At 53.0% G+C, this 16,982-nt stretch overlaps 3 protein-coding genes across 3 annotated transcripts; 1 reads left to right on the top strand and 2 right to left on the bottom strand.

Annotated features, from left to right (window-relative positions):
• Window positions 1–40: 40 nt before the first annotated feature.
• Window positions 41–2,051, bottom strand: LOC113422376 (chemerin-like receptor 1). The gene is made up of 2 exons (XM_087942300.1): window positions 1,819–2,051; window positions 41–1,354 (listed from the first exon to the last, which is right to left on the bottom strand). Exons 1-2 carry the CDS (start codon window positions 1,889–1,891, stop codon window positions 270–272), a joined length of 1,158 nt encoding a protein of 385 aa, XP_087798426.1. The 5' UTR covers window positions 1,892–2,051; the 3' UTR covers window positions 41–269.
• Window positions 2,052–2,984: 933 nt separating this feature from the next.
• SHMT1 (serine hydroxymethyltransferase 1) lies at window positions 2,985–11,179 on the top strand. The gene is made up of 13 exons (XM_026683216.2): window positions 2,985–3,022; window positions 4,820–4,940; window positions 5,654–5,799; window positions 6,231–6,346; window positions 6,489–6,649; window positions 6,866–6,947; window positions 7,278–7,490; window positions 7,598–7,714; window positions 8,005–8,127; window positions 8,319–8,435; window positions 8,870–8,980; window positions 9,531–9,935; window positions 10,654–11,179. The coding sequence occupies exons 2-12, from the start codon at window positions 4,842–4,844 to the stop codon at window positions 9,701–9,703; spliced, it is 1,458 nt and encodes a 485-aa protein (XP_026539001.1). The 5' UTR covers window positions 2,985–3,022; window positions 4,820–4,841; the 3' UTR covers window positions 9,704–9,935; window positions 10,654–11,179.
• On the bottom strand, window positions 11,023–16,964 carry SMCR8 (SMCR8-C9orf72 complex subunit). The gene is made up of 2 exons (XM_026683213.2): window positions 14,520–16,964; window positions 11,023–13,497 (listed from the first exon to the last, which is right to left on the bottom strand). Exons 1-2 carry the CDS (start codon window positions 16,853–16,855, stop codon window positions 13,044–13,046), a joined length of 2,790 nt encoding a protein of 929 aa, XP_026538998.1. The 5' UTR covers window positions 16,856–16,964; the 3' UTR covers window positions 11,023–13,043.
• Window positions 16,965–16,982: the final 18 nt, after the last annotated feature.

The raw sequence follows: 16,982 nt of genomic DNA, 5'->3' as shown, positions 1-16,982 counted from the left end.
GACATGGCGGGGGGTCCCTCACAACAATTGCACTACATAAGACTGCTGCAAAGTAACTTTATTGCCACAGCATGTGCACAAAGAAATGTTTTCTGGGCATGGGCAGAGGGCAGGAAGGGGCCTTCTTGGTCAATTCAAATCTTCGAGCCCCCACCCCCCGCAAGAACAGCTGGGTCCAGTTGGCCATTGCCAGACCCCCAAGTCCAACAGAAACCAGAGGGGGCCCTTCCTGCTTCATCCACGCCGTCAGCGAAACCTGCTTTCCCAGCCTAAGCCATCCGGATCTCCGTTTGGGAGGCGGCCCTGGATTTCCTCCTGCTGGACCAGGACAAGAGGGTGTCCTCCCCAAAGGCCCCCTCAAAGGCCCCCCGCACGGACCGCCGGAAGCTCTTCTGACCCATGAAGACATAGAGAAGCGGGTTGAGGCAGCTGTTGAAGAAGGCCAGGCTGGACGCCAGCGGGACGCCCAGGTGCAGCACCCTCTTGACCGCTGGGCTGCCGGATGTCTTGGACATCTCCAGCAGGGAGAGGACGTGGTAGGGCGAGTAGCAGAGGAAGAAGGAGGCCGTCACGGCCGCAATGATCCGGAGAGGCTTGGGCGACTTGGCCAGGCGCCTGCGCTGCACCTGGTAAGCCACCACGCTGTGGCAGGTGGCGATCACCGTAAAGGGCAGCAGGAAGCCAAAGACGAACCTGGCCAGGATCATGGCTCTGTGCCTTTTCCGCCACAGGCTCCGGCTCCCCTCGCTGGAGTAGTTGCCGGAGAGGGCAAAGTTGTTGTAGCAGCTGGTGGCGTTCCTCGCACTCAGGGCCGTGTCTCGGAAGAGGAAGTATGGGGAGCTGATGAGCAAGGCTGCCCCCCAGGTCACCAGCGCGATGGCCCAGGCCAGCCGGGGCTTCCGGTGGTTCCTGGACCACACCGGCAGCACCACCAAGAGGCAGCGGTCCAGGCTGATGATGGTCAGGAGGAAGACGCTGGCGAACATGTTGAGGAAGGCCAGGCTGCTGTTGAGTTTGCAGAGGAAACGTCCGAAGGGCCAGTGGAAGCCCAGTGCCGTGTAGGCGATGCTCAGCGGCAGGAAGAAGGTGAAGACGAAGTCGGCCAGTGCCAGGTTGAGGAACCACACCACGTTCACCGTCTTCTCCATCTTGAAGCCGGCGATCCAGATGACCAGGCCGTTCCCGGTCACCCCCAGGAGACAGGCCACCCCGTAGACCGCGATGGAAAGGAGATGCAGGGTCCTTTCGATGCCCTGGGAGGGGCCGGGGCTGAAGGGGTGCTCTTCTCGGGCCCCGGAGCGGAAGGGGTCAGGAAGGACGAGAGGGATGCGTTTTCCATTCGGAAGAGAGAATCCTGAAATGGGGTAAAGGTCAAGTTGATCTCACTGGAGGGGGCCAAGAATGGTTTAAAAAGTACAGAGAAAAGCAATCCAACGGGAAGGAAATGCCCCCCAAAAAAAAAACTTGGATTGAAGCAAAATTTGGCCTAATGGCAATTACGTTAATTTTATTTGAATATTAAGCAACACATTATTGTTTTTCTTACTTAGGAATATCGCGGCTCGCATTTTCAAGCATTGTCCCCTATTTCTGTTCCATATGAGGTTTGATTTCTACACTAGCTTCAGTTGGGATTTTGTTCTGCTTAAACCCCCTTTTTTAAATTTTATTGTTAATATATTGATTTCCCTTGCTCCCTTTGATTTTTTTTAAATCATTTCCCTCCTTCTCTTTTCCTCTATGCTGACACAAATCCTCTTACTCTGTTCTTTTCCCTCTATTTCTCCTGGGAGGGGAGACATATATGGGAAAACTCACCCCTCTTTTCTCCTCTTCCAACCGGTGTCTCTCCCTGATCGAATTCTGGGTCGCTATCCCCACCGTGTCGCATGTTGTCTGTTCCTTTGGAAGAGGGGGATCTTCCCAGCGGTGATTCAGGGTGGCTTGAACATTTTCCTTCTTCTTTCCATAAGTGTGACTTTAGGGGAATTTGATTTATTTAATATATTCCACCTCTCCTTCCTCAATCTGTTACTGATGGAACTTTAAGCCTTTAAAAAGAATTATTCAAGCTGTGAATTTATTGGAATGCAGGTGCTTGATGGCGGAGGTTGGCTGCCCTGCTTAGATTATCTGGTTTCACTTACAGGGATGGAAAGAAACGGATTTATTAAGTTTAAATATTATTATTAATACTTAATAAGTCCAGGCTTAGGCATGAAAACTGGCTGGGAAACTTTAGCCTGGTCTAAAGTTAGCTTAACTATCTTAAGTTGTTTATAAAAATAATAAAGGTTGGATAAAACACATCTACAAAAAGAGCAAAGACATGACAAATTTGTCCCAATTGCAAGGATTCACACCAGCATATCACAAACCTGGCAATTTAAGATCTGTGGACTTCAACTCCCAGGAATCCCCAGCCAGATATTGGTTGGGGGATTCTGGGAGTTGAAGTTCACAAAACTTTTCCAAGGCTGAGAAATCATAAATTTAACTGAATAGAATAAAGCGTGCCCTGCGGTCTTTCTCTCCAACAGCTCATGTCTTCTATTGTTTAATTACAGCCAATCCTCGGAAGATCCTTTGGGGGGTGCGGATGGAGCTGGGAATCCAATTTCGCAAAAAAAAAAAAGTGGATTTTAAAATTTGGTTCCTGGGTGGGGCAAATGCATAACGAATACAGCCAGAAACTTTTCTGCTTGGGTTTTTATTTTGATCTCAACCCTCCGGATAGAAAAAACGTTCAAAATCTCAACCCGCGGATCTCTTTGCAAAATCTCTCCGAGGCAAAAGAGCGCGCGGGAGGCGGGCCGGGCTGCTTTCTCATGATTGGCTGTGACGCGCCGCGGTAGAATCCTCCGGGACGGTCAGGCGAGCGCGCTGATTGGCTGCGGCGCGGGCCAGAAAGTGCTGAACGTTCCATCCCCCGAGCGCGCGGGACCTCGTGGATTTAAGCCCGGAGTTTGCAGGGAGGAGTCTCTTTTTCGCGGGGGCGTCCGCCGTTTCACCGAGGATCCCGGTAAGTATTACGGTTTGGAGGTGGGGGGTTGGGAAAGGAGCCTTGTCCTTCTCTGCATAACAGGCGGGAATTCAACGGGTCACTCCCGCTTTCTCTCCCCTGGCTGCCTCCTCCCTGGCTTTTGCAGCCCGTTGCAAAACGAGAGTCCAGCAGCCCTGCCAGGCTGCCATCCCCACCTCGGGCCGCTTGCAGATCGTCGGTAGCTTTAGGACGCTGCCTCTGGGTCAGCCCGTTTTTCTCCTGCCGGGGAAACAGATCTTAGAACGTTATTACAATATATTCGCGGTCTAATATAGGGTAAATCTCTGGTCTCCGGGACCGGCCCAGATTAGATTTCATGATAGAATCATGGTCCTGGGACCCGTGTATTTGCCTTCATTCGTGAGCATGCAATCTGCCTGCTGTGTGCAGACGAGCAGTTTACAGGAGTGTAGCAGGGATTCTAAAAACTTCCTTGGCAAGGGGACAGTGACAGAAGCGGTTCTACAAAAGGTGATTAAATAACTGAACAAGGTGGGAAGAGTGGTGAAAGAGAGGAATCCGTAAAGCTGCTGATTATAATGTCAATTTTCAGCATTGCAAACATTAGAAGCTGTGCACCAAGTTCATATTCGCTCCTGAGATGCCAGGCAGGCCTTGAGCCAATAAAAGAGTAGGGTGTGAACTCTGGGAGCTTACAAGCATTTGCCCAGAAAGTTGTGCGCAACCGGACAGTTTGGTGTTCTTCAAATCTGATGGGGTTCCTGCCGCCCGTGGCTTGTCAACAGGAAAGATAGGCAGAATCCCAACACTAGACAACAGGAGACTTTTGTTCCCCTGGGAAAGTTAATGTATAACTTGGAGTGGCCCAGGCAGAGACTGCGGGAGGGAGGGAGGGGCTGGGGTCAGCTGATGGGAAGCTGCTGGGCTTGTCCTGGAGCGCGTTGCTTAGGACAGGGGTGTCTAGTCTTGGTAACTTTAAGACTTGTGGACTTTAATGCTCAGAATTCTGGGAGTTGAAGTCCATAAGTCTTAAAAGTGGCCAAAGTTGGACACTGCTGCCTTAGGGACTCCTGCTGCCACCCCCCTTGGAAGGCACCCCCAGAACGCTTCTTCTGCAGCCGTCAGTTGGGCCGCTGTCCAGCAAGAGCCGGATTAGCTGCTTCCTTCCCTTTTCATCCCACCCCGCTTTCCATGCCTCATTCACACAACATGCTAAAGAGAGGGTTGCTTAAGAGCACTGGGCACCGCACAAACACAGGGATGAATTCATGCAATCCCCAGAACTGTTTTTTCTCTACCTTAGCAACTTAAAGATGGGTGGACTTCGGTTCCTGGCACATGGGAATTCTGGGAGTTGAAGTCCACCCATCTTAAAGTTGGCCAGGGTGTGAAGACCTGGGCTAGCCGAAATCTAACAGTTTACAAAACATCCAGATTCGGACAAGGCAGGAAGCATGGGAATCTGGATACTGGATAGGGAACCAAGCCACAACATCACAACATGGGCTGCAGAACGGCCGCCTCCCCCCTTCCTGGATGTTTAGAATCATTCATTCATTCATCGCATTTACGCACCTCCCGTCTCACTACTGAAATAACTCCTTTGGTTTGCATTGATTCCCATCTTATAACTCTCCTTTGAAGAGCCACACACACACCCCCACACACACACACCTTAAATCACTGCCTAAATGCAAGGTGGAGACACTCCTTTTTGAGGGTGGTAACGGAATACTGATTTTGTTCTGTGTTGCAAAATACTTTGCGAGGTGCAGCACTGGTGTTGTTGTTTTTGACAAAATCAAGTCTTTGCAGGTTCCTAGTACTTCCAGCTGCCATGGCCAGCACCAATGCCGGCGGAGACCAGGTCACCAGGGACCTCTGGGTCTCTCACAACAAGATGGTGATGGAAGCCCTGGACACCAATGATCCCGAGGTAGGCCGCTCATCCGTTCCCTTCTGCTTCCTTGACTGGTGACCTCAACTGGGGGGGGGGGCTGTATTGATCCGGGTGGGCAGAGGCCACTGACCGGCAGCGTGACGTTCATTTGGGAGTTTTTAAGCTGGGTCAGCTCTTGCAGGTTGACACACCGCTGAACCTTGCATAGGGAACGAGAGCAGCGAGTACAACGTGTTCCAAAGTTGGGTTTGTTGCAATCAATGGCTTGCGTTCCTCTTGAGTAAACAGCCTGGGTGAGCTGCAGTGTCGCTGCTGGTGCAGCTTACGTGGGAAACGGCAGGGAACGCCTCCATCTTCCCCTCTGGCTATCCAGGAAGAACGTAATAGGAAGATTGCCGTGATTGACTCACTCGGGGCATTTTAAACCTGCACTTCAGAAAACTTTCACGAGGGACGTTTATTTACTGTGATGCTACAAAGAGAGCATGCCAACTGATCAAGCCAGATAGTCAAGGCAGCCCCCAATGCAAAGCAAGATATATATTAATTATTTAGGAAAATTAGAAACTTCACATTTAACTATGCGAAGCACCTGATTCTCTCAAGATGAGCTACTATAATACTATCTATTCTATCCTTTACCCTTTCCCGGAGACCTGAGCACGCCACGCCTTCTCACCTGCAGCCCCAGGCAGACGCCCCTCTCAATCCTGTTCCAGCAAGCCCCCCTTTTTTTCTGCCCTCCCCAGGTCTATGATATTATCAAGAAAGAGAAGCGGCGACAGAGACTCGGGCTGGAGCTGATCGCATCCGAAAACTTTGCCAGCCGAGCCGTTCTGGAGGCGTTGGGCTCCTGCCTGAACAACAAATACTCAGAGGGATATCCGGGGCAAAGGTGGGGCTGGGAAGGAAGGGTGGTGGGTCTGGAGTTGAAGGAGACCCTTGGACCAGATGAGGCCTGTAAAGGGGATGCTAGGAGCAACCTATTGTTCCCCTCCCCCACTCAGGTTATTGATACGGTCCTTGACTTAAAACGGGGCCCTTGGTGGGGGTCAGAATCGGATACGTTAATGGGTAAAAGGATAATCAGATCTACAGTTTTCTAGCTCTTCCCAGGGATGTTTTCTGAAACGTGGTTTGCAAGTGGCTGTGCAGCCTTTTCTCTCTGGTGGGGTGGTTTCGCTCCCCTGGCTGTTTAAGGGTCCTCAGAGATTTCTCCCCGTAAACCTACACATTCCAAAGGTATATTTAAACCTGTGCAGACTTCAACGCCCAGAGTTCCCCAGCCAACGGTGGCTAAGGCTTCCATCTGTTTCTTTTTCTTAGATATTATGGTGGGACAGAATTTGTCGATGAGTTGGAAAGACTTTGCCAGAAGAGAGCCCTGGAGGCCTATGGGCTAGACCCACAGAAGTGGGGGGTCAACGTCCAGCCCTATTCAGGTATTTTGCAAGCTCTTCTGGAACGGACTGCATCGGGCCTGTCGGGGGCAGTCCATACGGGCACAAGAGGGCTGTTTTCACCAAACCGACCAGAGTTTGAACACGACTCAACGTGGCTCTTCTTGGTGTCCTTTTGTTTCAGGGTCCCCCGCAAACTTCGCTGTGTACACCGCCCTGGTTGAGCCCCACGGGAGGATCATGGGCCTGGATCTGCCGGACGGGGGTCACCTCACCCACGGCTTCATGACCGACAAGAAAAAAATCTCCGCCACGTCCATCTTCTTCGAGTCCATGCCCTACAAGGTGACTTCCATGCCCCAAGAGGGAGGGAGAGAGACACCTTCCCTTGGGAAATTGGCTCAGGGTTTGTGTAAAATTCAGGATTGCACTCCTCCCCGGGTGAAAAGAATTGGGGGAGGGGGACCCTCAGCCCGTTTGCTACGAGCCTTTCCTGGCTTGTCATGCGCCCCCTTCCCCTCCCTTTGAAAGCACCCTCTCCACTTCTTCATTTGGCTTCAGGTCAACGCCGAAACGGGCTACATTGACTACGACCGACTGGAGGAGAATGCCCGCCTCTTTCATCCAAAGCTGATCATTGCAGGTGAGGCTCCTTCTCTTCCGCTCCCCGGGGTTACTCAGAGGTCATCTGCTTGGGCCTGGCCACCCTTCCCCTGGCTGTGCTTCCCTGGTCTTACGAGCGCAACTTCAGAAAAGTCCGGGAACCAAAACGACAGGAGTACATTCGACGTCCCGAATTGTGAAGATATCAACTCGAGGAGGAGGAGAGGCGGCTTCCCTTCCCTTTCCAGGCCGAGGGCCTTCCACGTCAGGAGCAGCTCCATCCCAGAAGCAAGTCCAGGGCCCCACTGGCGCCTCCTCCTTCCCTGGAGCCCTTTGGAGTAGCCCTCGCCCTCTCTCTCCCCCACCCTAGGGGTCAGCTGCTACTCCCGGAATTTGGACTACGCCCGGATGAGGAAGATCGCGGACGAGAACGGCGCCTACCTCATGGCCGACATGGCCCACATCAGCGGCTTGGTGGCCGCCGGCGTGGTGCCTTCCCCTTTCCAGCACTGTGACGTGGTTTCCACCACCACCCACAAAACCTTGCGGGGCTGCCGGGCGGGCATGATCTTCTACCGGAAAGGTGAGTGCTGCAGCGAGCAGGTGACCTGGTGCTCCGTCTTCCTGGGCTGAAACCCCTGGAGCCAAAGGTGAGGCACCTTCCAAGCGCCCTTCTTCCCTTCTCTCCAGGCGTCCGCAGCATAGACCCCAAGACGGGGAAGGAGGTCCTATACAACCTGGAAAGTCTCATCAACCAGGCCGTCTTCCCTGGTCTCCAGGGAGGCCCTCACAATCACGCCATCGCAGGTGAGCAGCCCTTGAGCAAAAGACCATCACAGCCTGGGAACTGGGAGGAGGAGGAGGAAGGAGGAAAACTGGCCAAGGTATTCCTGCCGGCTTCCTTCGAGCTCACGCCAAGAAAAACGTCCGGAGAAAACGGGTTGCATTCCCAGCGCAGGAGGTCTTGCAAAGTCTGCTCTTTCCAACCCCTCAGTCTGGCCTGGCCTGTGTCCCGTCCCCCCCCCCCGGGGCATTACTATACAGAGGCACCACTTAATCCATCTTCCACTCTTTGTGGGGGGGGGGGGTCGGGACAGGAATTGCTGTGGCTTTGAAACAAGCCATGACTCCCGAATTCAAGACGTACCAGCAGCAGGTGGTGGCCAACTGCAAGGCTTTGTCTGCCGCGCTCACCAGCTTGGGATATCATGTCGTCACCGGTAAGAAAATGCGATCCTCTCCGGGACAATTTCCACACCTTGCCGGGTTTACTTCCGAGTAAATGTCTGGCAGGATTGTGTTGTGTGGCAGCCGTGGGTGTAGTTCTCCTCTGGTGCCTCCTCTGGAGCAGGCAGGATGGTGCTCTGTGACTCCCTTCAGCAGCTGCTCTTTTGGGGGTCTCTCCTTGCAGGGGGCTCCGATAACCACCTGATCCTGGTCGATCTGCGCAACCAGGGCACGGATGGGGGGCGAGCTGAACGGGTCCTGGAGCTCTGCTCCATCGCCTGCAACAAGAACACCTGTCCAGGTGAGGGAGGCTCGGCCAGAAGGGACATGCCTCGGCCCCAGCGGTTTTGCTGGCACGGGGTCTACAAGGACGGTGGCCGTTGGCTGGTGTCACCACTTGGACCTTCTTAAGCAGGGGAAACAACGCAGTGGCCAAACTGGCCCCAAGCCTTGTGGCCAAGGGACCTCGATTCTGGCAATGCCCCATCCTTTGGGGGCCACGTTGGCTGGGAGATGGGAACTGGGAGAGACCAAAACCGCTGGGTTAGCCAAGGCCTTGCCTCCCCCAGGCTAACAGTCCCAAGCGGGCTTGGACACACAGCCGCACTTGTAGTGAAGTCGGTGCAACGTAGGCCTTTGAGACGGAACAGCAGTCCCGGAGCACAGCTGCTTGCAGGGAGGACCAGCTTGCTTTTCCTGCAATTTAATCCCCGTTTTCCCCTCCCCTCCTTGTAGGAGACAAAAGCGCTTTGCGTCCCAGTGGGCTGAGATTGGGGACTCCGGCTCTCACCTCCAGAGGACTCCTGGAAGACGACTTCAAGAAAGTCGCTCACTTCATTCACAAAGGTGGGGGGTGGTCATTATACCTGCTTTGCCTGCTGGTGTGAATCCTGGGAAGATGAGGAGGGGGTGGGGTGGGATAGTGAAGGAAGTTTTAAGGAAGAATTCTCCAACCTTGGCAACTTTTAAGACTTGTGGACTTCAAATCCCAGCATGCATTGGGTGGGGAATTCTGGGAGTTGAAGTCCACAAGTCTTAAAAGTTGCCAAGTTTGGAGAGCCCAATTTTAAGGGAACTGGCTGAAAACTTGGGAGGGGAGGGAAGATCTGCAAAGTGGCAGAGCAAGCGTTGGCCAAGGGCAAAGGCTTCAAGCAGGAAAAACACCCCCAAAGAAAGGTGTTCTTAAACCTAGAATGGGCTCCTTTGAGAAATGGGGGGCTCCCTTTCTCTGGAATAGTAGAGGCAAAGTCCAGCCAGCTGGACCCCTTGATTCTTGCATCCCAGAGATTTCATTCCGAAGGGCTGGATTGGGCAACCTTCCCAATTGAGCCTGTTGTTCAGTCTTGTTTCAGTGAAGTGCTTCAGCTCAGGCAGGTGTCTCTCTTCCCCCGTACAGGTATAGAGCTCACCTTGCAGGTCCAGAGCGACATGAACCCCAAAGCCACCCTGAAGGAGTTCAAGGAGAAGTTGGTGACGGAGCCGAAGTACCGAGGGCTGCTGAGGTCCCTCGAGCAGGAGGTGGAGGCCTTCGCCGATTCCTTCCCGCTTCCCGGCTTGCCTGTGTTGTAAAGGAGCCACACCTGGAAGGGCAGCTCCCCCCCAGCTGCCCTCTTGCGAGGGCAGCAGCCCCCCCAGTACCGTTTCCCTTGGCTTGGCCTCTGCCTTTTTAATCAGCTTTTTAAGCAAATTCTGTTCCTCCCCCTTTTTAAAAAGAAAAATGCACCATGGCTGGCAAGGAAATGGAACAAGGGCAAATTTTAGCACCCACCCTCTCTGGAACAGAAATTAATGACAGGCCAGTGTCTCACACACACGCACACACACACACAGGCAGCATTGCCTTCCTTTCTTGTGGAGTGAAATCCCAGGTCAATGAATATGAGGTTCACCCTTAGGGTTAATAATCCAACTTACTGAGCTGCATTTTTATGGGGTTTGGCATCTGGGGCAGTGAGGCTGTTTTGAGGGATGGCTCCACTTTTAGTCTCAACGGTTCTTTGGAAAGTAATTCTGCAAGACTCCTTGAAAATGTGTAAATGAAGACTCAACCATCCAGGCCAAAAGTATCTTTAAAAGGTTAAATCCTGGCAACTGGACCAAAGTGGATTGAGGTGTTTTGTTACTCGTCCAAGGGATTTCTTAAGAGACTCCCTGCAGTCTAAACGGCAAGAGTTGGGTTCTTCCAATGACTCTGCCTACACAACATTTTCATTCTGATTGAAAGAAGTCGCTTGGATGAGTAATACAACATCTCAATTTTAATAGCCTTTGGTCCAGTTGGCATGATTTAACCCTTTTTAGATACTTCTTGAAAAGTTTTTGGACTCGTTTCAGAGGCCTTCCCAATGGGATTATCCCACCTTGTGCTCTTTGACCCTTTGATCTCGCGGGAAAAGGAAGAAATAGCATGATTGAGTAAAAGGTTTTCAAGCAGAAGATGCTATCTAGACTTGCCAGAAAAAAAACACAACACATTGATACAACAGGAGAAGCATCTCTTCTAGAGATGTTTTGGAGAGAAGTTGGGGGGAAAATTGTTCTCCAAACTCTTTTGCATTAAGTTACAGAATTTATTGCCACAATTTATAGGGATGACCCTATGGCTTAAGCAGGAGATGGCCTTCCTTCCGTTCCCCTCCCAGCCATTCCAGGAAACCTGGTGGTTGGCCAGGGAAGGAAGCAGGAAGCTGAACAATGCAGGGATTTTTATTGTCTCTCGTACTCCAGAGCTTGTCCCGCGGTTTGTACTTCCAGTTCCCAAAAAGCAGATGTGTGGTTCAAGGAAAGGGGCGCTTTTAATGACAAGCTGAGCAACATATTTGACACCAATTTCTCCCCACCCACCACCGACAGTTGCCTTCACTGTACTAGATGCACAAGCCCAAACATACCGTCAGGACAGTATTTACTAAGCACAATAAAATTAAGAATTTTACCACGAACTGTATGGGTTATATAAGCTTTAAAAAATACAACAATATATATATATATATATTTGTATTTCAAAAAATATTTGCGCCCAAATAAATAATTTCCTTTTTTAAATATACACTTTTTTTTTAAAGTCACAGTAGCTTGGTGTTGAGTATTATTTCATCCAGTTCTTGCTCAGGATGTGACTTAATAGCACGGATGCATGAAGGCTGCCTGGGTTTCTCTGAGGGGCCCCAGTTTCTGCTGCCTCCTAAGTGCCACCGATGCAAAAGCTCTGGGACCAAACTAGAAAATCAAACATGCAGAGATGAGAGACGCTGCTTGGAAAGTGACGGTGTCAGCAGGGAGTGACAAAGGGGGTGCAGGAATTGGCAATAAGAGGAAAAGTTCGGGGGGACCCCTGGAAGGGCTGTGCTACGTCTACAGATACTACAAAGGCAGGCCAGCCAGCACCAGATCAACTCAAGCAAAGTCTACATAAAGTCGCAGCGACTACATAGCAACTCCAGATTGCTCTCAAAAGGCACAATGGCCCCGGACGGGCAGAGCCACCCAGCTACCACGCTGCACCCTCCTAAAGCAGCGTTCCTCGACCTTGGCCACTATCAGAGGTGTGGACTTCAACTCCCAGAATTCTCCAGCTGGCAATCCACACCTCTGACAATGGCCAAGGTGGAGAAACGCTGCCTGCAAACACTCTGGTGCTTAAAGAACTAGGTGACACTTTCCAGCCGACTCTTGGGGATTGCGGGCAAACAAGTTTTAGGGTTTCTTAAATATGCCCAGAAACTAAACATTTTATTTCCAAATCTACTCTCTAGTCTTGCTGAAATGTAATTCTTTGGTGCTGTGCCAGCATGGATGACATCAACGAAACTGGCAACACAACCAACCCTCCCCAAAAATTTCACTGGGAGGAACAAGAAATCGATGTGTTGGAAATCTTTTTCAAATGAGTAAACGAAGTGCGCTCCAAAAAGCTTTCTCAAGCCTGGTCTTGTGCAATCCTGACCTACTACAGAAGGAAAAACTGGCGTGTTTTCAGCATGAGCTGGAATATTTTCAAGAGCAAGCAACAAAGATGTCAATCTACAATGTCCTTAGTCATCAAAGTAAGGGCAGCTGGAGCAGCTTTCTTTCTTAGCCAAGATCTAAGCCACTGTCTAGAGCAAAAGAACGGTTGCCTTTGAAGGGCCTGGGTGCAGCTATGCTTACGCTGACCAGGTCACTAGAACTTGACCCAGCCAATTTGGGGTTCAAAACTCTCAGGTGTCATATTATGGGAAACAGTGCGGTGTTTCAAAGTCAAACAATGTAGCTGACAGACTGAGCTACTCTGCCCAAAAACCAAGCCATGTTAGGTTGTTACCCGAGGGGCACCGATATTCACATCCTTAACAGTTTTCAGAGCTGCACCCTCTTCCCCATTCAGAAGTGCAACGCAACAGCAAGTTTCCCTTTTGAATTGAATTGGGGGGGCTCAACCCATCACACCATGCAGATTTCGCCCCACCTGCAATTCAACACCCGAAACGAATCAGACTCTTTATGTTTGGTTTCTGAACACTGCCCTCTGCTTGAAAAAGGAGAGTAAAACCAACAAGGCCTCCTGCCGATTGCCCAAATAATAATTCACATTAGTTGGAATATTAACCCACATGCAAATGAGATGCACTGCAGATATCCCACCGATCTGCAAAAGACCCGACTGGAAGAACTTGCTCACAAATTCGGTATCCCAGCTTCCTCAAGTTCATGATTGCCTGCCACATTCATGCCCTCTCTGTACAAAATGCTGCTCTCTTGCCTTTTGAGAGCAACCTGGCAGCGGTGCCAGATGTCTGGAGTCTCACTTTAATCTCTTATCGCTCTCAGGATTCCCACGGGACAGTCCTGGAAGGGTGGAAGCCTGTTAAGGGCCACAGACGAATGTGGGGCGAGGAGGGACACTGGCAGGGCAGGCTCTGAAGGCCGCCTAAATTTTGTACAAAGAGCTGGGCAGGTAATCGAACCTGAGCACGGGGCTAACCCCGCAGATGGGATCCTGAATGTACTGCAATTTCAGAAGCTCGGCCAGATACTGGATCACTCTGCGGTCCTCGTTTGCCAGACCCAGCTGGACTTTCAAGAAGTTCTCCCGCCGCGCGGTAACAGAGTCCTCCGTCTCCCCCTCTCGGATGGGGAGGTGCAGGTGATGGCAGAAAGCGTAGAGGAAGGCCTTGGAGCAGAGCTGGGTGAGGAGGGTCTGGACGTGCACTTGGTAGGTGCTCCCTCGCTTGATCTGGGTGCGGTGGTCGGCCAGCCGGAGGATCAGGTGCCCTCGGTACTGCGGACAGCGGAGGGTTTTGTGGTCGGCGTCCAGCACGCTGATGTAGCGGCTGTAGCGGCTGAGAGAATGCATCATGTTGGGGCCACCTGGAGAGGTTGACCTGCAAAGAGAAGGAACAGGTGCAAATGGGGTGGCTGGAAGACAAAAGGTGCCCTTGAGGCAGAGTGAAGCATCTTAAGAGGAGGAGTCACCATTAAACCCTCTCAATGCCCACTATTGAAAAGGATCTTATAAGCATGTTTGCCCTTCTTCTTTACTGCACTTTCTCGGGAGATCTTAGCTAAAGAATAGGATACTTGATTGCCTTTTGACAGTTAACTCCCTTATCTGTGTTTACCTGAACCCCTTCCCCCTATCCCAGCCTTTGTTAGAACAGGAGGAGATCAGATCTCCACACCTGCCTCCCTTGTTTTACTGAATAGGGGTGGGACACACCAATTGGCTACACAGATAAAACAATATGATTGTGGCTGTTCAAATCTCAGCCTGGCCACGTCTACCAACCACTGGAACTTGAGGAAGTTACTGGTGATTTTTAGCAGAATTGCAAGTTCCCTTTTCTCTCCTCATGCTGTGGTTCAAGTTTACTGCTTCCCCAGACACAGGAAACCAGCAACCTTTTCTTTTCAGTCAGCTGATCAACTGGTTGGCTTGAAACAAGAAGCCTTCTGCCAGGCACACCTGTCAAGAGTTGTTGGCCAAGATGGTCAGCTACAGAAACCGAATAAACAGGTTAGCCATCTTGCTCCTGTCTAGCCTTCTTTCTCAATGTAGCTCACAGGCTCAGTTTCGATCCACCTTCCTTATGACCACCAAGGGTTGAGTAAAGAACATCCCTCAAAACATATTTGAACAGGATAGTTACGTATAAGGCTAAACATGCCAACATATAACACTCTTCTACTTCCACACCTCACTGCCCAGGCCCAGTCAACCGTCCAATACTGGCAGAGACCCATTTCAGATCTTGCCACTCAACACGGCAAGGTCAGAGGGAGGAGGGTGGGAGGGAGGAGCAGGCAATTCTCTCCTTGATGTGACATGGTGAGGAAATGTGCCAGGACAGGACATTTCTGCAAGTATCCCCCTTGGGGGAGAAGGTCCAAGGGCCCGAAATGTTACCTCTGGAGCCCCACCAGCTTCCACTTCTGAAAGTCCGTGATCTGCAAAGGCGAGGTAGCCCAGTGCTTCACGGGCTTGGCGTATGCGCCGGAATTGGGGACAAAAATGGAGAGGGCAGCAATGAGCTTCTCCACGGTGGCCTTGTCTTCTCCTAGCACCACCAGGGTCCTCCCGCTCAGCAGAGAGTAGATAGCAGGGTGGGCGAAGGGGTACTGCCGGATGAAGCGCAAGGCGCTCTGCCCAGCCTTCTTGGGCTTTTCTCCCACGAGAGCAGCGGGGGACGGGGTCCGGTCGGAGTTGGTGGACGCCGCGCTGCTCATGTAACTCGTGGAATCCGAGCATTTATCCAGGCTCATTTTTCTGGTTTCTCGGCCATCACAGAGGTAATGAGGATCGAGTTCATAGGCAAGGAGGCCTCCCAGGACCCCATCGTGGGAGCAGTCTGTGAAGTTCACCTGAAACCCTGCGTCACCTGGCCTGTATGGCTGTGGGGGGATGCTGACCACACCGTCGTCATCGCTGTGTCTGGGAGGCACATTGGCTTGACCCTCAAGGAAGTTGGGGCTCTCTTTGCCAATGCAGCAAGAAGCATCCCCCGGAGGGGCTTCAGGTGCAGGGCTGCCTTCCACCTCCTCTTCGGTGCTGTCCAGAGTTAACTCACGGCTGAACAGGAAGCCCTCCTCTTCTTCGCCACCGTAAGGATCTTCGTTAATGGCACTTGGGTAGCTTGCTTTAAAATCGTCTGGGATCAGGGCCTCTGAGGGGCAGGTACTGAGGACTTCGATGCTGTCCCCACTGATGGTCCTGCTGCTGGCGGCTTTGTCCCTCACCACGGGGGGGCTGGGGGGCGCTTGTAGCAAGCCTGACTGACTTTCGGAGTGGACAGAAGTTGTGGCCGATTTCTCCGTTCCCAAAACTTCAATGCTTTCGCCGCTGCTGACGCTCCCTTTCAGGTCGACATCTAGAAGTTCGACATTGTCATAAGGGACAGGGTGGGAGGCCTCTGGGTCTTGCCTGTCTTCAACCTCTGGATCCATCTTAATTGGCACAGACTCCACACTGGATTTGTAAGAGGCAAGATCGATGAGTATCTCAGGACTTGGTCCGCTTTCCAAACAAGCCATGTTGGGAGGGTCCAGGTTCTGCCCTGGACTGACTTCAAAGGGCTTTTCCTGCTGCTCCTCATCCAGGAGAGACACATCTTCGAAAAGAAAGCCGGCGAATGCCTGCTGCTTCAGGAGGGCTCTGCTGATGCGGTTGATCATGAGGTAGCAAACGTCGCCCCGGAACATCTTCTCGATCCGGTGCAAGTGGTCGAGGGTCTGGCTGAAGGAGTGCTCCTCGCAGAGTTCCTGCAGGGTTTTCAGCTTCTTGTCAAAGCACTTGCTGGATTTGGCCTGGATGAGCTTCGGGGTGTAGGAGGAGCCCTGGGGACAAGGCGGTGGCAACGTATCATCAACCGGTAACTCTGGCTGGGCGTCCTCTCCAGTCGGCTCGGAGGGAGGCCCGCTGGCCCACTTCCGCCGTCCAGGTGGATAGGATCGGATCTGCCGGAGCAGGTCGCGGTGCTCGATGATGGCCTTCTCCACGCTGGCCAGCTCGTTGGCCTTCTCGATGGCTCGGCTGGAGTAGCAGCCTTTCGCCAGGCTGCGCTTCTGCAGCTCGGTCTCGCGGTGCAGCACGGACCGGGTATAGTCCAGGTCGCGCAGCTTCTTCTCCAGTTCACGGGCGAAGGCCCTGCGGTTGCCGTCCTTCAGGCCCTCGGAGGCGCCCGAGAACTGGGCTGAGAGCTCCGGGAAGAGGCGCATGACCTTGCGCTCGTCGGCTGACACGTAGGCCAGGCAGAAGGGCCGCACGAATCCACGTGCCTCCAGGTCGTAGAGTGTCAGGTGGTGCACATAGGCGAAGGCACCCGCCTTGGAGTCGCCCAGCACCACCTGCGAGTCCCGGGCGAAGCGCAGGCGTGGGTAGGGGCCTCCCGGGGCTGCCCCTGCCGCGCAGGCCTGGTAGTCCACTGACATGATGCGCAACGCGAAGTAGTTCAGGTCGAAGCCCCCTGGAGCCTCCCAGGCCGGCACCGTCAGCAGCGGCTGCGGGCCCACCTGCTCCGAGAACTCGGCCACCAGCAGGAAGTCGCGCGGGAACGGCGGCGGACAGCCCCCCGAGCCGCCCCCCAAGCCGCCCCGCCGGGACCACGGGTGGGCGCCGCGGCCTGGCGCGGGCAGCAGCGGCACCGAGTACTCCTCGGGCAGGCCCGGCTCGCGCGCCGCCGCCGCCGCCTCTTCGGCCGCCGCCTCCTCCTTGGCGAAGGCCACCACGTCGGGCGCGCCGATCATCCTGACCGGGAAACGGGGATCGCGGCCTGGCTCGCCGGAATCGCCGCCGATGTCTCAGCCCCCCAGCCGCCACCGGGCGGCCATCTTGGAGTCACATGACCCGTGGGCTGGGGACCTTGGCCCCGGA

Source organism: Notechis scutatus, chromosome 12, assembly GCF_049901735.1.
Source record: "Notechis scutatus isolate UNSWTSFEM ecotype Mainland chromosome 12, rNotScu1.2, whole genome shotgun sequence".
Taxonomy (NCBI): domain Eukaryota; kingdom Metazoa; phylum Chordata; class Lepidosauria; order Squamata; family Elapidae; genus Notechis; species Notechis scutatus.
Note: the sequence above shows the minus strand (reverse complement) of the source record. Positions and strands in the feature narration are given on the sequence as shown.